Below are 21,236 nucleotides of genomic sequence, written 5' to 3'. Positions count from 1 at the left end.
TGAACCAAATTTATCCACAAACCAGCTGAAGTCCTTAAAAAGTTTTTATTCTCCAGTATTTACACACATATTTAATGACATTTACATATTTTGAGGCATGACTCAAACATTTCACATTCATTGACTGTAAAGTTCTGACCAACATTTGCTGTGTAAATTTTTGAAAACTGAAAATTATTCAACAATTCATTTGCTTATTCAAAAGTTTGTTACGTGTAATAAACCTGTCACTAAAACACCCGACTCAGCAATAAAGCCCCGTGTTGATGTGGAGTATACGCTCTGTGCTCAAGCCATCCAGTGTCTTCAGAGGTCTTCCTGAGATGATGGAGACGTTCTCCTGACAGCGAACTGCTTGAATCTCTCGCTGCTTTTCATCCAAACAGAAGCAGCAGCACAATGCAGACTGAATTCACAGCGATCAGCGGCACTGCGGGACACGGCGAGACAGAACAATCAGTCAGTAAAGGCTTTTTTATGTCAGCCATTTCTGAAGAAGAGAAGCTACAGGCATAAGAGGTGAAAGAGATGATATCACCAAGGTGTGTTATATTCAAAATAACATCTTATGTTACAACGTGTGTAACATAAGATGTTATTTGATAAACGTACGTATGAAATGACTTAATGAAACATGATCTGATTCAGCTAAAGGGGAAAAATGGAGGTTTTGCACTATTGAGAGTTGCTATTGATTTGATCGATTGACTGGAGACAGAGGCACAAGTCGAGCAGGTCAGAGATCAAACTGGAGAGGTTCTAGGTTGAACATGTGCTGAGGAGAGATTATGGATGGATCAAACTAAAGGACGCTGGATCAGGAGGAAAAGAGGAAGACAGAAGATTCATGGATGTAGTGAAGGAGAAGATGGGGTGTGTGTGTGTGTGTGTGTGTGTGTGTGTGTGTGTGTGTGTGTGTGTGTGTGTGTGTGTGTGTGTGTGTGTGTACCTCTCATGACGGTCCTCACTGACCGGACCAGGTTCATCAGCTGCACTTTGACCCCTGGTTCGTCTCCAAATCCCCCGACACTCTGGTCCACTCCCCACCCGACTGAACAGACAGACAGACTGTGAGTGTCTCTGTTTCTGTGTGTTTGTTTCCAACACCGTCACAGTTTGTTCATAAATGTCCACAGAACTCCTAAAGTCCTTGTAATTCACAATGAAAACTCTCCAACCACTCTCGTGACGTTAAACACTTACTGAACATCCGCTCAGCTCACGGCTAACACCTTCACGAATATTGTCAAACAATTAAAGTATGTTTAATTAAATCAACTCACTTTTACTGAGAAACCTCTCTTCATGTAACACAGCGACGGCATTGACGCAGAGGATCGCAGCCTGAATCAGAGAGTACAAAGTAAAGGCCATGTCGGCTTCCTGCTAACAGCTAACTGTGGCTAACACTGTTTATGTATGACGTCGCCTACGGCTGCCGAGGAAGGACAAACTTCACGACGGCGGTATCGTTCGATTAGAAAAAAAACTCAGAAATTTGAGGAGAAAAAAACAAACTTCGAAAATACAGAAGCACTTGGAGATCTCGACCCTAAGCTTGCAGTAGAGCCCCGACAATTACTCCTCTACATCCCCAAACTGTAAACAGTTTTAAACTTTGAGTTCAGCTTTATAAATGTGAATAATGTTTGTTCCTGAGTTGATAAAGTAAAGGCACATCGTGCAGGAGAAATGTTATTAAGCATCAGGCTTTTGAAAACAGAAACTCTCTGATGATAAACTCTGAAGGGAGTGACAAATGGATTAATGTACGAGGAAACACACGCTGCTTAAATAGTGGAACCAGTCAGCTCACAATTGTACCTTAAAACTGATATATTTTCGGATTGTATCTGAAACACTGACCACTGAGCAAACCTTTATCTGTGAAACGAGGCTGTAATGGAATCAGTCTACAAATACTGGCTGCATCTGCAGTTAAGTTTGAGATTATGAAAATCATCTTAGTTTATCAGGAGCTACAAAACCTGTTTTTAAATTATTTCAAGTTGTTCGTTTTTATTGGAGTAATTCTACATGCAAGTACAGGAGTGTACATCCAGGAAATGAGTAGAACTGGAGAGACTTTGAACCACCCGAGGATTTTACTTGAAAACACAGAGCTAACAATTATCTAGTTACTCACACCTCAAAAGATTGAACTATTTTTGATTGTTATTTTCTGGTTCTTCCATCCAACACACAGAAAAGCCTTTTAAGAAAACATTTTCTGACATTTAGAAGTACAAGTAGCTCATAGAAGAGGGATTGTCAGATATGTTTTACATTGAAATATGAATTTTGCATTCGAATTATAGTTCAAACTTTGGGGTTCCACTTGATTTTGGACTCGAACCTTTGGTTGGAACTTTTGCACTAAATAAGCACAAGAAGCAGAAAATCATGAGAATAAAAATCTTTATTAGTGTTTTATGAAGTCTGCATAATATGCCACACGCCTGAGAAGCTTATGGTCAGAAAAACAAACAGAAAAACAAAACAAAAACAAACAAAAAAATAAAATAAAAAGGAACTGCTCTATCAATACCGCCCTCTACTGGTAAAACAACTGCGACATCTACTGTACTGACTGTTTTGCAAAAAGATTACTGTTAAATACACACATACTGTACTACTGTTATGTATATGCATGTCTGGTCCACGTCAGTTTTTGTAATGTATTTTGTTTGTTTTTTTATTTATTTTCTTCACATTCATATGTTGTAGGCCAAAGATAAAAACAATGTAACACTGGACCCTAACACATGGTTCAGCTCCCCAAATCCAAACTTCACTAGGTGCACTGAAAGTACAATCACTAGTGCCGCATGGTAAACACGTTTACATCATAAAGAAAGGAAGTAGAGAGAGAGAGAGAGAGAGGAGAGAGAGGAGAGAGAGAGAGAGAGAGAGAGAGAGAGAGTGGGGACATGTTAAACCCACAACAGTCACGTAATGAGTTTAAGTTTTAAGTCTTGTTGTACATACTGTATTTTATAGACGGAACAAATACGATAACACACATTAACACAGAACGTCCCCGTGTGGAGGCACATCCGCTCTCCTGCTGCTCTCCTCCCCTTTCTGTAACATTGACAACCCCAATTTATCCACCAAGTTGACCTTAAAACCCGCTTGACTGAGCACCAAAAGGCTACAAGAGGTCACGTGTGTCTTTTAAAGATAAAAGAGTGAACGGGTGAAGAAATGAATGACTGGATGAATGAATGAATGAATGAACGGGTGGCCATTACAAAGTTTCACAAGGCTCTGGAATCATTAAAATTGTTAAACAGGAGGAGTAGAGTCTTAAAACAAATCTGTTGGTTTGTGTACTTCAGAAGCACCACGTTTCTTTGGAAAACACAACTTGTGCGGGGCAGTGACATTTCTTTTTCTGTGTGTCGATACTGGAAAATTAACCGAGTGAAAACGAAGGAATGATTGGCGCCCTTCACTTTAGAAACAACCGTGGTCTTGAAAATATTACTTTAATAAAAAGTGAACGACAGAAAGTCCTTAAGTAGATTTATATATAAAAATACATGAGAATACAAAAAAGTAGCAAAACAATGGGGATACAGGCTAAAACTAGGATGAGACCTTCAGATCCTCCGGTGAGACGCTGGGGGTTCACCGAGGAGGGCCACGGGACCCCAGAGCTTTCTGATTCTCTCTGGTCCCGGCCCAGTGGGGATCGAACCGTCAACCACACAGAGCGCCACACGGCAGCCAAACAGAAGGAAAAATACAACTAGAACCGGACTGGACTCTGCAGCTGATGTTGTTTTGAGATTCTTTTTTTTTTTTTCTCCCACTAACATTCCTATTCGTCCTTTAAGACGCATGTCTTACAACGACACACATCAAGAGAAGAAATAAAATTAAAAAAAGGGGGGGGGGGGGCGTTCAGGCAAAGTCGATTCAATTTTTATAAACATGTGGTGGCGCCTCTTTCAGAGAAGAACAGCCACCAAGGCCATCACTGTCTTCAACACGCCGCCGCCCGGACTAAAAGTTTCCCAGAGAAAAGTAAACTCCGAAAGAACAATGGTTCGGGGGGTGGGGTGGGGGTGGGGGTGGGGAACCACTTTAGCATTCAAGCTCGTGTTACTCTTACAAGCAATCTTCAATACTGAGAAACTATTCACAGATATTTTTGGTATTTCCCCTACTTCCTGGACTAAAAACCAATATACATTTTTATTTGTACCACAAATAGATCTAATATTAAGGATTTGGGGAGAAGCAATTTAACAAGGTGCATGACAAGGATGGGTAACAAAGTGCCAATTTTCTTTGTGTCGTTTTTACTGAGAGGTGTGTGTGTGTGAGAGTGTGTGTGTGTGTGTGTGTGTGTGTGTGTGTGTGTGTGTGTGTGTGTGTGTGTGTGTGTGTGTGTGTGTGTGTGTGTGTGTAAAACAGGGATGTGGAACTGAGCTACAAATACTATGAAGTTTGTTACAGAAAATTTGAGTAGTTTGTTTTCTTCTTCTTTAATTTCATGAACGGACTCACAACTTGAGATTGGTATGATGTTTGTAATGGGCTCTTTTAAAATGTATTTTATGTTTGTTTTGAGTTTCCGGAGCCGTTCAGGACATACTGGAGCAGCGTGCAGACGGGGAACCCATCTGGGTCAGGACCTTGTCCAGCCACTGCAGCGGGCCATTCAAGTGCAGCTCGATCCAGCAAGGAGTGCTCGTGACCGTCTGCCGCCTGGAGAGAGAGACACACACACACACACACACACACACACACACACACACACACACACACACACACACACACACACACACACACACACACACACACACACACACACACACACACACACACACACACACACACACACACACACACACACACACACACACACACACACACACACACACACACACACACACACACACACACACACACACACACACACACACACACACACACACACACACACACACACACACACACACACACACACACACACACACACACACACACACACACACACACACACACACACACACACACAGTTATTAAGAATAGCCTAAAAACATGAACATAATATCTCAAAATAACCTGCCCTCATGACCAGAAAACAAAAAACAAACAAACATGACTCGAGTCACGAGTACAACAGTATCAAACATACAGAAATAATTACTTTAGATCAAATCACAACCAATAATCAGGCTGATAATAACATGTATCGTATTTCCTAGAACTTTATTTCACACCATAGTTTTTTCCATGTCACTTATATAAAAAAAGTGACTTGAATATCAAAATATACTGGTAAACACCATTGGGCCACTAGATGTCACTGTATGACAGCAGAGAGCTGTGCCACCAGAAACCCTCATTAGTACAGTTTGACTGATGGAGCAAGAAAAATGTCACCAAATAGAAAAAAAACTAACTGGACAATAAGATGTGAAGCAGAGAACTGGAACAGAAAGAGTTCAGTGTGTGGAAAAATAAATGCTTGTTATACCCACAGTTTTTCCCCTTTTGTTTGACAGATGCGACTTATAGTCCAGAAAATATTCATTTTTCTTTCCAAATATTTTAAGAGTTATTTAAGTATATCAACAAATACTAAATAAGAAATTAAATGGAAGTTTATTCATTTAAAATGTCATAAAACAACATTTCCCAATGTAATGTAGGAGATGTTGATTCTTTATTTGGAGATTACTTTCTCCCCACTGACCCTGAACTAGACGTTCACATCTGTGTCTTAAGCTCTTATAAAAACCTGATTTTGTAGGAATTTGGTTAAAACGGTCGTCACTATTAGTTTTGGTGTCCTCACCTGTACTCGGCCCCCCAGCCTTTCACAAAGCTCATGCGGATCGTGCACATCCGGGTGAGCTGGTACACGGCCTCGAAGCCCTGGTTGACGGACTGAGCCAGCAGGGCTGCAAACTCCTGGTTGTTGAAGATTTTTAGATTACAGCCTGTAATTGAAAAAGAAGAAACCAAGTTTTTAATAACAGTACATGACGTCCATCACCGTGCAGCCTATTATTGTGTTTTTGTTTTGGTTCAAGCAATCAGCAGCTGCATACGTTTAAGTTGTTTTTGAATAAAAAGTCTTGGAATCACTTTGCAATCAGACCTTTACCTGTAGATTAGCATTCAAAGCACGCTGTGGAGGAGTGCAGTGGAGGTGATTTGAGAGGTTGCTATGGAAGCTGTGACATGTTCAAGAGCTTCTGAGTGTGGTGGGATTACTGCTTTTACTACCAGGCAGCAGCCTCCAAACACTCAGGAGACACTCGATAAATCAGAGTATGTCATATCCTAAATACATTCCCGGCGATGTAGAATGGCGGCATCTTCACTCACACACACACACAAAACAGAGAAGTCCACATCTTCATGCCCAGAAGCTGCTGGTTAGATTCTTTTGTGTCTGCAACATTTTTCTGACTGCTACATCTTCAGAGTCGTACCTGGAGGAATTTTACACACGGTCGCTGGATGCCAGCCATACCGCTGGTTGCAGTTTGGACTTTGAACAAAGATGGCGCTATCACTCAGGCACTCTGCAAACACCTCCCCTCCGATGTAGTAGAGCCGAACTCCTCTTCCTGTGAACAGACGGCAGCAACAAGCGCAAATATGAAATCAGTCGGTGAAATTTTGCTGACAGGAGCAGCTCCAGTTAGGAATGTCTGACTGACCAAGACAGACGAAAAACAACAATAACATGCACCAACATTTCACTTTGTCTAAAACTTCAGCTGACAGTGAATCAATCATCAGACACACAGCGACGCCGGCTCTAACCAGTCACAGCAACACGACAATAATCCAGCTACAATCACGTCTGAGCAACGACATGACAAATTTCACCCAGAAACTCGTCATGGTTGATGCCAGCAGACCCTCCCACACAAACACTACCTGGAGGAGCGCCACAAGCTAACAAATACTAAAGAAAAGTAAAAACCTGCAAACTGAAGGCTGATTAAATCTGCGGGCATCGGTTACTGAAAATACTCGTTACTGAAAGTACTCTTGTTACTGAAAGTACTCAAACTGATGCAGTGTGAAAAGAAGACTGCTGTTTAAAAGCACATGGGTATTTGTCAATGTTTGAATACAAGCAGTGACTCTGCAACACAAGTGAATAATAAACGACTTTTTAAATTATTATTGAATGATATTTATCACAAAAAACTGTCAACATTGCCCAGAACTACTCTGTATAAAACCTGCAACCTGTGATTCCCTACGGTGCTGCAATATAGCAGATTGTAATATAATAATAGCATCCTTGAATTACTCTCTACTTGTCTTTTTCATCCACAGATAAAATATGACACAAAAAAATTGGATCTGTGACACACCTATGTGCCGCCGGGTCATCTCCACAGTGGCGTTCCTGTTAACATTCGACAGCAGGCCCAGGCAGAAGCGCTCAGAGTTTGACGGGTCTGTGAACCCGTCCACCGTCAGCGACGGCTGAGAGGCGTGAAACGTCTCCCCCACCCGCTGGTTCAGCTCGTAGTACGCTATCGAGCACCAGAAGGCCGGCTCCGAGTAGGTCACCGGCTGCAGGTCTGCAGGAGACGGTGGGAGAGAGGAGGTTTGTTTCTACACGTACTCACAACTGCGTCTGATCGGCTCCTCCTCAACGTCGTCAACACAAGTCTGAGTAACCGTCATTCAAAAAGGAGGTTTTTTTATAGCAAAGATCAAAGCAGGAGAAACACGGCAAGAAAACTAAAATACAACAAAAACATACGATAATATATCAGAGCATAAAAACATAGTAAAAACAAACAAAACAAGAACTTGCTACGTACAACTATCAAATCTAAGATAATGCTGGACCAAATTGAGGAATAAATCTGCATCACAAATATGGCTGTTGTAGTGAAAGTGTTTTTTTTTAAATAATCTTTGAAAATGATTTATGTGATGATACGTATGTTACCTGCTGTTTAGATTCATATTGAACCTTAAATATTAGTCATTTTGTACTTTTATTGACATTTTGTTCCTAACATATGATGAATAAACTACAAGTAGCCCAGATATGCTCCATTAGCACATTCCCACACGCCCCTAATAATAAACGACTACTTAACTCTAAATTGCTTCGTATGTACTTTAGCCAAACTCTGGCTATGAGACGGTTCATGACTATTCAGGTAAAGAAAACCCATTTAGGCGTTACATTGTTAGAGTTTGTGTGACCATCAACATGAACACACTGCGTCTTACCCATGCTGTGATTGACAGGAGACAGAGTGCTGGGGGAGAGCTCTGCTGGAGAACCTGGCAGAAAAAAACAGAAAGATCATCACGGATGTGCACCAATTTAAGACAACAACACTCACATCAATATCAGCCTCAGAGACGGGAACTGTGAAATGATCTCTGAGCACCAGGTCCAAAATATCAGCAACTTTTTTCTTGATGAAAACCAACAAATGTCTTCTGAGGAGCCGAGGGGCACAGAGGAAAAGAAGAGGAGGGGCTAGTCTAGGGTACCTGTGTCCATACTTTGATTCATCTGTTGATCGCTGGCCTCCCCATCCTCACTGATGTAACCTGGTGGAGGCGTTTCTGTACACATGAAGCAGAAACATAAACAATCAGGCTGCCATGTTTGTCTGTTTTCAGTTTAACATACAAAGAAGTGGCTTATTCCCCCAAAACACAACTGAAATAAGAAGATGGAAGAACCTCTTAAACATAGATCTATCCAGTACAACTACAGTCAGACACTAAGAGTGCCCTGCAGAGTCAAACTGACCTGGTATATAGTTGTTAGGAGGTTCGATTCCCGCAGGGAAGTTTGTGTTCTCCGGTATGGAATGAGTGTAGTCGTCCAGAGGGGGCAGCTCTGGCAGGATTTCTGAGTGTCTTGGCACAAGAACAGGAGGCAGCACTGCAGAGTCGAGGCAACAACATCCAGTTAAACTCGCTTTCAGGTAAGTTGCACTACTGCTCCAAACATATTTAAAGGGGTCATATTCTCCAGCTTTTCAACACTTTCACATGGACTCGTTGGTCCAAAAACGTTGTATTCAAAGTTTACTATTCCAAATCCAGCTTCTCCTTGATTTTCCTCATTTGAATATTGGATCATAGGAGCTGCATTCAGAATCTGCTGTGTCTGTGAGAGCTGGACTGGCTCCGCCCACACATGCCCATATTGGGAATAGGAGGAAGTACTTCCTCTCATGGTGCCATGTGCCAGAGCAGAGCTGCCTAATTGTGGGAGGAGTCAAAGGGCGGATGTACCTTAATTGGGATTGGCTAAACCCCCGATGACACTATACAGGGTTTGATTTCTGATTGGCTGGTTGGAGCAACACACTTTTTAAAACCTGAAACAAGCCAGGGAGAGAGAGGACAGACTGTCTTCACTTCTGGGGCGTCAGTCCAGGTATGAGGACAATGAGTACTGTCAGAAAACCATTAGAAAGTGAATTCCTATGATATGACCCCTTTAAATAAAATTGAGTTTTATGTTCCCTTGAGATTATTAGTAAAAAAAAAAACTGTTCTGTTGCTCATAATTTACACCAACAGTGAGTGGGCCATGATTGTTTTCCTTAATCAATATATTCACTGTTATTTTGAGCCGTTGTTCCTCAATTTTTGTATTGAGTGAAGGCGTGAAAGGAAGACATTTTTTTATTTATTTATTAATTTTTTTTAAAATTGGACCATTTTTGTGAATTAATTAGGATCCAGGATCTTGTGAGCAATAAACCATGACTGTTCAGGCAACTTTCTCAAAGACTACAGGATTTTTGTGGTTTTCTTTGCAAAACATGGCCAAAATTGACAAAAATCTCAAGTGAGGGGATTTTTTTTTTTTCATGGTTAATGCACATACCACCAAAAAAACCTTTTCTCTTTGCTAGTTTTTAATTTGCTTTCAATTTGACCAAATTCGACATGAAGGCATTGAAAGTATCTTATTCAAATTTGTATTATTTCTTTGTAAAACTTAAGGTCTCTAAAGCTCTTAAGCGACATACTGTCCGCTAACAAAGACAAAGTATTTCTATATATACACAGGTTTACAAAACCTCAAACTTTACAAAAAAAAACCAAAACAAGTTGCATCTTCTATTAAAACCTGGTAGTATTCACTTGTATTCACAGACTGTCTGAGAAATTGAAGAGGTGTATTTTTCCTTGCAAATATAAAATTATCTCGCTTTTTGGCAGCATCAGAATGCAAAACGCCTGAAAACTGAATTAATTTGTTGATAACGATAAATGTGCGATATACTGGGCAGCTCCTGGAGTGCGACATGTGACTCAGTAGCCTTGTGGCTTGGTCTCACCTGGGGTCTCCACCCTCTGGTAGTGGTAGGGGTTGATGCAGACCTCGTCCTTCTTGAGGTGGAAGGCATACTCGCAGGCCTCGATGGCACGCAGCTCGTGGTGGCTGTGGAGGTCCGGCCATCGCCACAGGCGGCAGTAGATAACATGAGGAAGCCCCTTCTTGTGGGACACCTGCAGGCGGCCGTCCAGGGATCTGAACCAGTGGCGGACCACATGGTGAGGGTAGGTAGAGGGTGGGAGAGGGGTCGGATAGAGCAGAAACAAGGATGTTAATATCTCACCTTTAACACTGTGTTCAACAACTCTCACACACCAAGCAATAGGTAAGGACAGTCACCTGGTTTGGTCAGGGTAGCTGTATAGGCCTGATGTATCCCACTGCTCTATCGTATTTGATGTACTCAGTCCCCATATTTCAGAGCAATTGCTGTGCAGAGAAAAAGGAAAAAACAATGATAAACATGGGACAATCAGAATTATCAGTATGAGAACATAAACATTAAAAGGCCTCTGTTATTAGAGTCTAATGGTAAAATAAAGACAACAAATTCACATTCGACTGTGGGAATGAAGGACGGGAACTTCAAATAAGAGAAGCCTTTACCCCCACCAACACCCCCACCCCCACCCCCACCCCACCATTATGGATTCCGCACACAAAGAGCTTTCTTGAACATCAATATCAAAGTCTGAAAATAACTCCATGTTTCTTTCCACGACTGTCGTTTATGTCAAACAAACACTGAAGACACACAATGGCACAAAGAAGGGAGAAGAAGAAAAAAGAGAAACTGAGCAGGCAACCTTGGAACGCAGAAAAAAAAAACCTCTTTTGAGACGTTCTCAAAACATTCACAAGAAAATGGAGAAACACAAAACAATGTGGCAGGAACATAAACGAGAAAATGTTTCTGTATAACAGGACTATAGCATTTTCTACATGTTAAAATGCTACAAATACATCAACAAAGCAGTTTATATTTTAGTGGAATGTCAGTTAACATTTAAATTTCAGCTGGGGAATCATTAGTCCAGTGACTAGAACATCTCCAGGAGCTGGAAATCGCTCAGTTTTCAATCAGTTTCACAGCAGAAAATGAGACGTTTCAGGTGAAATCAACAACGATATCAAAGTGAAAAGAAAGGTGGATGAGTTCACAGACAGCTATCAGAGAACCCGTTAACACTTGGCATTGAAATACATTTAGAGCGACATGACTATGTTCTGCTTTTGTTTGACAAGGTGAAAATACAGACGCAACTCCACCAGGGCCTCACAACATCAACGTGTGCTGAAAGCAAATCACAAAAGATCGACTGGAGTGCAGTGAAATATGTTTCCATGCATTCTGCATTCATGCCTGATTAAGTGATCAATTTCATTGATTAACATTTAGGACCTGGGGGTCACATGTCACAAGTCAGAGGCAGACGCTGATGTGATAAAAAAAAAAAAAATGTGGCCGTTTTTTTCTATATCGGAAAAATTCCATGTTCCTTCAAACTGTAAAACCACTGGAATAGAAATAATTAGTTTTTCCAAAGAAATCATCTCCTAAACACAGATTTCTTTACTTTTTGTTAATAGTTTAACAAATCAGATCTTAAATGTGAACATTGGAAACACATAACTTCAGTATAAAATCTGACTGAAGAACATTTTTAATGCCAAGTGTAAAAGCGGCAGCAGTTTCCTCAGACGGGCAATATTTGTTTTTTCATGTGGTGTGGACACCTTCTACGATTTCATTCACACCAAGCCAGCCGCTGGATCTCTACTAACGGCCCAGAACATTTCTCAGGCGATAACGAGCAGCCTGCTATCTATAGACGTACAAACATCTGACGTGGTGGTTTTGCGGCACGTCAGTGACGAGTGAATCAGCTCACACAGTGTTCCCACCGAACGTGAGTCTGGATCATCAAGGCTGGCTGGCTGATAAAGGGAACATTTCCTATCAAGCTTTTAATGTTTCTCTTCATGTGAGGAACACAGACAGTCAGTAAACAAACAGCAAGTTTCTTCACATTCGTTTTTAGATTTAATAGTTCTGCATCTTGACACAGGACTGGATGTATTTGGAGCGATGTCGGGGGCAGGGTAGTGGGAGGGGGGTTGTACCTGGGGATGGTGACACACTTGGTGTTGCAGTTCTGTGTGGTGATAGCTTTCTCCAGCTCGTCAAGCTGGCCCGTCTTCTTCAGCTTCTTCACTAAGCTCTTCACGGCCTTCTCCCACCACTTCTCCTCCTGCCCGTTCTGCTCTCCGCCTCCTGCGCCGCCCGGCCCGCTGCTCGACTTCTTCCAGCCCAGCAGCCTCTTCACCACGGGAGGGGTGAACGGCAGGATGGAGGACATCTTCACGGGACGAAGCCGGGAGTCTCCAGAGAGGACTCAACACGAGCTTGCACGCTCTTTTCTCACCCTGTCGACGTCTCACAGGCACACAGACAGACAGACACACGGACGGGGGGGGTGGGGTGGGGGGGGTCCTGGAGCTACAGTCTGGGCCCTTGTCGTGAGGGGCCCCTCCAGTGACCAGGGACTCACAGTGTGGACGCCAGAGCTAGTAGGGTTTCTTCAAACGAGAGGTGCACCTTGGGAGAAAGAAAGCACATGATCACAAACTGTACAATAAACAAATTCATGATATAGTTTACACAGTTTCAGCAGAAATCAAATTAAAACCTTCAGAGAGAATTCACTGAAATCCCACATACCTCAGAGTGTCAAGGGTTTTTAAATCAACAGATGTAGGGAAAACACCCCTTTATGCCATTTACACCTGTCGATAAGCATCACGCTCATCACAAAATAATGCATATAATCTTTAAATTATTGTTAAATCTCACATGGGATTCATGGAAAAGACTGTTTGCCTTTGAGCCCCTCTGTCCAACTATATAATGTATTATGTAAATAATAGGTTCACTAATGTGACTCATGCATTAGAAAACTTGCAGGAGGTTTATACGACGATGTGCCTAAACTCTCTGGGTTTTGGACCTTTTCTGTGTCCAGATTGAATGTTCAGGGACTCCCCAGGTGTTACGGTTTCCTCCCAGAGACTAAAAACATGCACGTGAGGCGATTTGATGACGCTAAATAGCACATTTGCCCGGTGATGGACTGGTAACCGCTCTGCCTTTGCACTTGGTTAGCTGGGATCAGCTCACGTGCCCTGAAACACTGAACTGGATAAAGTTGAAGCTGAACTGAGTACAATGAATTAACTCTGAATACAATGGATCAAATGTATGGAAATAATTTCCCTAAGAGGATCAATAAAGTATGATTTCCTTTCATATTAAGCTTCTCTAAGGAAATACCTTCATATTGTGGCTTTACACCTGAGCCAATACTTATGTATGTTTTAGAAATAACTATGTACTTTACTCCTCCTGTTTTTTGTTACATTCCACTTGTTTTCTTGCCATTTGACCACAGTTAATGACTTATTTGAACTGTTTTAGGTGTACACTGTTCTCCCCATTTAATAACATTACTGTTATTGTTGTGTTTCATACGTGTTCACCACACTCGAAAATATTTTTCTTTTAATGCTTTTGTCAGTCATTAAAGAAGTTTGAATTGTATTTTACTGTCTGAAAGGTGCATCCAAATAATGACTTATTTAAGCACACAGTCTCCACTTATGTCAGATTCTCCATCTCATTAATATTACGGAATAAAGTGACGAGAGCCACTAAAACTCGACGTACTTCTGTTGCTATTGTTAACTTCTCTATATAGTTCTTCAAAACCTCTTTTACCTGTCGTAGCCACAAAGACACAGCATTGACCATGTTCTATACTCAGTCTCCCCCTTGCAAGTCGGCTCCAGAAATCTTAAGGCAGTGATGACAATAACCTACTCTATGAAGTAAACCATAGCCATCCCAGTCAATGTTTTATCCATGTACCAGGAGCCAATGAGCGGTCATGTGCCCACAGAAGACTGCAGTTTTAGGACACATTTATGAGAAAAGGCAATACTTTCACTATGTTTTTGGTGTTTGTTTACATGACAACAGAGCTCAGAGTCACTGTAAATGCAACTTGTTGGAAGAGCTTCAGCTCCGTCATGTAAACAGTGGAAAAGCTGCTATTGTGCACGCACACCACAGCCGTAGTAAATAGTTCTTCTGCACATGCATGAGTGGATGGACAATGACAATGTTTGCCTCCAGAGTGTCGCGACTCCCCGTGCATATTCTCCTGGGACTTGGTAGTTTTATGGTTGACAGTCAATAGGAACAATCCAACTTGGTCGTCCGTCCGTACAAGTTTCTGAGAGCTCGTAATGTTTATAACATAGTGTTCTCTGAGGGTATGTGTGGTTTCATTACAAAAACAACCACGAGGGCCAACTCATAGCCCCACATGCTAGCCACGTCGTTTTCAGCGTTTGTGTAAACAGACATCGTTTTCAAAACGTTGCTGTGCAAAACACGAAACGTTTCCGAAATGAAAACAGAAAAACAATGCGTTTCCATTTGAAATGTGGTTGTGTGAACTGGGCTCGGTGGGAAACAGATGTTCTCTCGCTAAATTAGTGAGGTTTATCTAAAAAATTAAAGCAAAGATAGCGAGTGTCAGAAATAACTGACACGTAAACACGCCACGGGAGCAATGCACAACCACGGTCAACTCCAGCAGTTCTACATTAACCTGCACGAGGAGGCAGCTACTGATAGCAGTTTGAGAAGACATCACATCACAACAATGAGCCTAAGGCCTTGTTCACACTGCAAGGAAATGAGACCCAATTCTCATTTTCTACTCACAGCGACTCATATCAGACCTGTTCAGTGGCCGTGTGAAAGCTCCAATTCTGATGTTTCCACACCAGACCCCGGCCTTGTTCATATGTGGTACCAAGTGGGATATTTTTCTACATGTGACTGCTTCGTCATTGACGTGTGACCGACGTCAAGAATAAGCACCGGAGGAAGCAGCTCCGCCACAATGTTAAAAGCTGTGCTCTCTTTTCACCTCATTCTCCTTCTTTCTCTGGTCATGTTGTCTAGATTGTGTCGGCTCGTATTTAACATCCACTTGACAATGGATCTACAGTACACCCTGACCAGCGTTGCCAGACATAGCGGTATCCCCCAATTAGGGAGCCAAACTCTCTTACCTTTTAACTTTCTTTATTTTGTTCATTCGTGTGTTTATGGCGTGTTAATTTTTTGTTTTGTTTAACGGTTTTAACATCATTTCTACACTGGCTGAGATTTGTGCTGGATTTTATTGAGGTGCTCGGGTTTTACTTTGTTTGGGCTGAAAACAGTGAGTCACATCTGGCAACCCTGGTGCTGACCGGCATGCCATTGGAAAATGGTGTGCTCGATGTGATTCCATGTCGTCTTCTGTGCTCTGGGACCCGAAAAAACATCCGGTCCAATCACGTGCACACAGCAGGTCGCATTTGAGATGATCGCGCAAACATATCAGATCCCAGGAAAAAAATCTGAATTGAGCATCAAGACCTGCGGTGTGAATGCAGCCTAAAAGATCAGTTCTGACGTAACCTTGCTGAAACTTTAAAGGCTTCGGGGAGTTACGTGAAGATATTGAGACACACACAGACGCTGCATGTTAACTTAGAGGGAACGCTACAGCACAAAGTGGCTTGTACATTTATTCAAATACAATAGAGAGGTTGAATATTGTTATTAAAGGCTAATAAAGACTAGTATTGGGCATTATGCTAACAAGCAGTGAATATGACAAGGCAATAATAAGAAACCGACTTGTCACATAAGCTGCATCCCATGAGTATTACAACCCAGGAATCAGGTCTATTACTATTCTGTGAATTCAAGCTGGTGAGTTTATCCAGCAGAAATATCCACTTAATATTTGTTCATCCCACACACTCCCTCTCATGTGAAGCTAATGACACGACAAACTTTGCCGTTAGCACAATTGTTGTGCCTCTTCTTTCTGCTTTAGATGCACCAATTCAAACCAAACTGTGAAAATCCCTCTGGCTTTCACAATAAACACAAACAAGTGAGGAGGACCAGTTGGCCGGCCCCCACACTGCACAGCAGTGAAGTGAGTCTCACATGTGTAGCCTCTGCGCTTGTGGTTAAGGGAAATGTTGAGGGAAACTCATTTCCAGGTTTGATTTTTTTGTTGTAAAGCATGTTGCACATTTTAGAAACGGTCATATTTTTGTCTGAAATTTGTGAAAACTGAAATACGTAAGTCTAAGTGCACATTTACAATTCATTATAACATGTCCAGCAACATAACAAAAGAGGACAAAACATATAAAATTACGAAAGGTACATTTATCAGATTTCTGGACTTATTCAACTGATTATTTAAACAGTTAAAAATGAAAAAGATTATCTGATTAACACTTCTGGATTTGTTCTCAAATTGTCTGATACAATGAAATTGAAATGCTGTTTTAATCAAAATTTATGTGCAGCATGGCTCCACACAGACTAGTAGCAATTCACAGTGAATAGAATAAGATATTATTCTAGTCATTAGGTCAAAATTGCCCCAAGGAGATCAATATTTGCATGGTGCAATTGCAATCCACTGAATGAATACAGCAATATTAGTCAATTATTTTGATCAAATCACTTTTTTTGAACCAAAAAGAAAATTGAGGAGGCTCTTTGTTATTTCATCGGGAAAACTTTGTCTTTTCTTTTTTCATTAAAAGCTTTTCAGGCAGCGATAAGTTTAAACTTTATTAATCTGTCTGCATCATCTCACCACATCACACCGTGCGACTGCTGTTAAAAAACAAATAAATGCAACAGGACAATTGAAGCAAAACCAAACCACACCAAAGAATAGATTGCAGATTTATAAGGAAATGAAATGACAATGTGCATATTCTCTGTCACGTCAAAGTGAAGATCAATGCTGCCAAAACTGGATTCAATGTTAACTTTGGTGATTTACTCAACTGCCGTTGTACGCAGATGATATCCAGGATAAGGTTATTCTCACATCCTGAAGTTGTTCAGTGGAGATCAGATTGTTAAGCAAGAGGTCTACAGGTTAGTAATACAAACTTGTGCCCAGATGTTCACAGGCTCAAATCTTACTGCTTCAGATCGCAAAAGGAAAGACATGAAGTATAAAACTGGTGTCACAGAAAACCCCTGAAAGTAGTTTTCAATAGGAAACGAGTTAGATCTGCTTGTGGAGGTGAAACAGAGCACATTTCTGCATTCCCCCACATAAACCAAGTTCTTTAATAGTCCAAAATTGACATTTATCAAGTACATCTGAAAAAACAACATTTGCTTATCAACTTAAATAAATAAAATCCGGATTGGGTCTTTTTGGTATGATCCAAATTTTAAGATGACATTTAGCAGAATGTGGCCTCTGTTGCATGAAATGTCTAGTTTATCTGATTTCGATCACCAGTTTTTGAATAGTCTTGGTTAGTTTAACAAATTGAGTGTTCTTTAGTATTCTTAAGTTAGACAGGTGTGTATATTGGAGAAAAAGATTGATATATTTTGTGTATATGTCTCTGTTATAATGCTTAAAGTGAAAACATTGTTTTTGCATTTTCATTTCAGAAAGGTTTTGCATTTACGCGGCAAAGTTTTGAAAACGATGTCCATTTACTCGGCAACAGCAGAAACACTGAAAACGATGTCGTTCTCATGTCCGGCCACTCGTAGGTGCTGTTGGTGGTTTTGGTAATGAAAGCACACACACATGCACAGAGAACAATACTGTCACCATAAACAATGAGAGAACACAAACATTGGTGTGGACAGACGATGAAGTTAGATTGTTATTACAGTGACTGTCAAATTAAAACTACCAAGTTCCAGGAGAATAAGGACAGGCAGTCATGACACTCTGGAGGAAACATTGTTCTTACCGTCTAGAAGAAGTGTTTACCACGGCCGTGGTGTGTGTGTGTGTGTGTGTGTGTGTGTGTGTGTGTGTGTGTGTGTGTGTGTGTGTGTGTGTGTGTACAGTAGCAGCGCTTCCGCCGTCTACTCAAATGGCTCGGCGATTCCAGAAAGGGTCGTTTTCGCCCTGTTACACGATAACAAGGCCCGAGCGTTTTTGAAAAGTGCCACTTTGGGAGCAGTTTTCAGAAAGTTGTATTTTCAGAGGCTCTGAGCACCAATGTTGTGTAGACGGAACCCCAAATCACTATGAAAGTTTTGTATTTTCACTTCAAGTCGTTACTGTGTAAACTGGGCCTGTGTGTTTTCATAAACTATAGACGAATTTAATGATATAGCTTACTTACATGGTTTTATTTATATATACAAAATATATCGAAATATGCATATTTGTGTACGTGTGCGTGCAAACGTAAATATATAGAGATATTATTTAGCATAGCTTTTCATTGCCTTTTATTTCTCAGATTTAAATACTTTTAATTGTAGACCTGCACCGTTAGTGCCATATAAGGACGATTATACAATGTCACCCGATGTCTGAAATTTCAGACAGTAGTACAGTTCTACCCAGAATATCCCGCTTTCTTTACCTTCAGTGGAACAAAAACAACCCGATTCTCACTCTTAAGACTGAAACTTTCCCTTAAATTCAGGACTCGAAGCTACACATCGGAGGCCAACTTCAGCGCCGTGCTGGAAGGCCGGCTGCTAGCTGCCTGCTGGGGGGCCTGCTCCTCTCCAATCACAACAATAACTTCACCGGCGCTCGCCTGCAAAAAGCCTCCAAAATCAACCCCAAACCTACCAGGGCACAAAGCACAGCGAACATGACTCAGTAAACCAGAGTCACAGACGAGTGATAACGCAGCCGGGGCAGCGAACATTAGCTGAACGGAGCTAACGGACAGCTTGTTATCAAAAATCCTTTTGTTGTGATCAACAGTCCGCCGCGCTGCTCTGGACGCAGCCTGTCAAACACAGCCGGGCTCATGGAACACCACTGGGTGTCAGTTTGTGGGATTTAATCCCTGCTGGGTTTCGTTTCGGAGGGGCCACCGGCGCTCGGGGTGTTCGTCTCAGAAATAAAGCCAGAATATGAGTTCGCATCGCGGACGAACTCTCCCGAACTGCTGCTAACGGAGCTACACGGAGCTACCGCTCCACAAACATGCTGCAAAAGTCCACAAAGCTGCCGAAAGCGTGTCAATACTGACCCAAATCTGGAAGTCCGGAGCTCCACTTTGACGGATGAAGGTGTGCTGGGCTCTGGAAACGCAGCGCTGACATTAAAAAGGGCGTTTTGAAGGGAGTTTGGTGTTTTCAGCTCCTCTGAAGCTGCAACAGCAGCTAGTTAGCTCGTGATAGGTAGACCGGAGCAAGACAACTAACGTGCTGGCTCCGTGCGGCACGCTATGTCCCGCCTTTGCTCTCCCTGATTGGAGAATTACATCCAAAGCGCGCCCGGACACTGGCTCGCCTCCCTGTCGATCCCTATTGTTTATCTGACAGCATGTGTTTACGTCTCTCTCCATTATGTGCAGTTATGAGGAAAATCCAGCAACATGTAGGCAGAGTTTATCTCCTTAAATCACAATTTACATTACAAAAATCATTTCATTTAATAAAATAAAAAACCCTCAACAACAACAACAACAACAACCAATAAACACATATAAATGTGATATTTGTTCTGTTTCTTGGTCAATTTGTGACTGTTCATTGTTCATCATCTTAGCCAATAACTGCTTTTCTTTCACAGGTGTGTTTGTACCCCTCTGAAAAAACCTAAGAAAAAAAATATATTTAAAATCATTGTTTTCACTGCAGCAAAGCAAAATTAAAACCACAATCGCAGCAACTGACTGGACAATAACACAGAAACGAAACATCAATCAATCAATCAATCAATCAATCAATCAATCAATCAATCAATCAATCAATCAATCAAAATATAGAAATAGCATGAATGAAGTTGCCCATTAAAATGGGACTATCAATGAAAACAAAAACCAGGACAAATATAAATACAAATAATAATAATAATAATAATAATAATAATAATAATAATAATAATAATAATAATAATAATGCCCTAACCCCAAATAATGATATGGATGTACCATTTATCATACTGTCAAATTAAGTCAATCAAGAAATACAAAAAGAAAAAAAAACAGCATTTAAACATCAAAATGAGAAATGCATCCATATATTATTGTAGATTTTTTCATTTGGCATTAACTCGTTGGGTCCATTTGCATTATCCATATTCTCCCAAAATGTACACCCTGAGCAGATGAGCTGTGTAGCATCACTTCCAGTGGTTTTATTTTCCCCGGTGACTGATGCAGCCCTGCAGCCCTGCAGCTTGGTGCAGCTCCTCCCCTCACTCAGGTCTTCAATTAAGCTGCATTGGCCTCACCTGCCTCCATTATAAAAGGCTCCCCATCAGCACTTGACTGCATTAGGTCTCTTTTATTTTATTTGTGGTGATGGGTGGCTGGTGGTTTCTTTGTGTGTTCCTGTCCTTGCAAGGTGACTCAATGAGACCAGAATCTGTCTTTCTCAACCCCTTCATTGCTGCACATTTATATGGCGTTTTACTTCTTGTGATGTAACAGTTGTTTCAGCTGGAAGCAGTCAAATGAAGTGCAGCCTGGGCTCTCAAATGTGCAAGGATGGCTCGGAGTGCATCCCCTACAACCATGTGTGTGATGGCGATGTTGACTGTAAGGACGGGTCAGATGAAGAGAGCTGTGAACTAACATGCAAGAAAGGTATGAGACAACACGAGAGGTGCACGCAAGTCAAATCTGCCTTCATTAACTTTGTACATCTATCAAATCAAAAGTTACAAAGCTGGGTTTTATGTTTTTGAAACCACGAGACGCTCGGGTTTCTTTTTTAACTTGATTTAACAGACAAAAGGTACAGGCACTCTGGAAAATGCCATCATGGCTCAGACAAGACTTGAAATCAAGTAAAGCACCAGCATGAATA

The 21,236-nt window shown here is 41.4% G+C and overlaps 2 protein-coding genes across 3 annotated transcripts; both read right to left on the bottom strand.

Moving 5' to 3' along the window:
• Positions 1 to 27: 27 nt before the first annotated feature.
• On the bottom strand, positions 28 to 1,440 carry LOC308111789 (immediate early response 3-interacting protein 1). Its single transcript, XM_080466815.1, has 3 exons — positions 1,284 to 1,440; positions 950 to 1,051; positions 28 to 430 (listed from the first exon to the last, which is right to left on the bottom strand). Exons 1-3 carry the CDS (start codon positions 1,372 to 1,374, stop codon positions 375 to 377), a joined length of 249 nt encoding a protein of 82 aa, XP_080322941.1. The 5' UTR covers positions 1,375 to 1,440; the 3' UTR covers positions 28 to 374.
• Positions 1,441 to 2,409: 969 nt separating this feature from the next.
• On the bottom strand, positions 2,410 to 19,613 carry LOC308111690 (mothers against decapentaplegic homolog 2). Of its 2 annotated transcripts, XM_080466681.1 has the most exons (11): positions 19,451 to 19,613; positions 12,446 to 12,920; positions 10,661 to 10,750; positions 10,323 to 10,516; positions 8,774 to 8,908; positions 8,509 to 8,583; positions 8,239 to 8,292; positions 7,359 to 7,571; positions 6,459 to 6,596; positions 5,816 to 5,960; positions 2,410 to 4,719 (listed from the first exon to the last, which is right to left on the bottom strand). In XM_080466681.1, exons 2-11 carry the CDS (start codon positions 12,679 to 12,681, stop codon positions 4,596 to 4,598), a joined length of 1,404 nt encoding a protein of 467 aa, XP_080322807.1. In that variant the 5' UTR covers positions 12,682 to 12,920; positions 19,451 to 19,613; the 3' UTR covers positions 2,410 to 4,595. The 2 variants fall into 2 exon arrangements, with proteins under 2 accessions (XP_080322807.1, XP_080322808.1); XM_080466682.1 differs by lacking the exon at positions 19,451 to 19,613 and having other exon boundaries at positions 8,521 to 8,583; positions 12,446 to 12,808.
• Between the last annotated feature and the right edge of the window lie 1,623 nt (positions 19,614 to 21,236).

The sequence above is a fragment of the Lipophrys pholis genome, assembly GCF_963383615.2.
Source record: "Lipophrys pholis genome assembly, chromosome: 7".
NCBI lineage: Eukaryota > Metazoa > Chordata > Actinopteri > Blenniiformes > Blenniidae > Lipophrys > Lipophrys pholis.
Note: the sequence above shows the minus strand (reverse complement) of the source record. Positions and strands in the feature narration are given on the sequence as shown.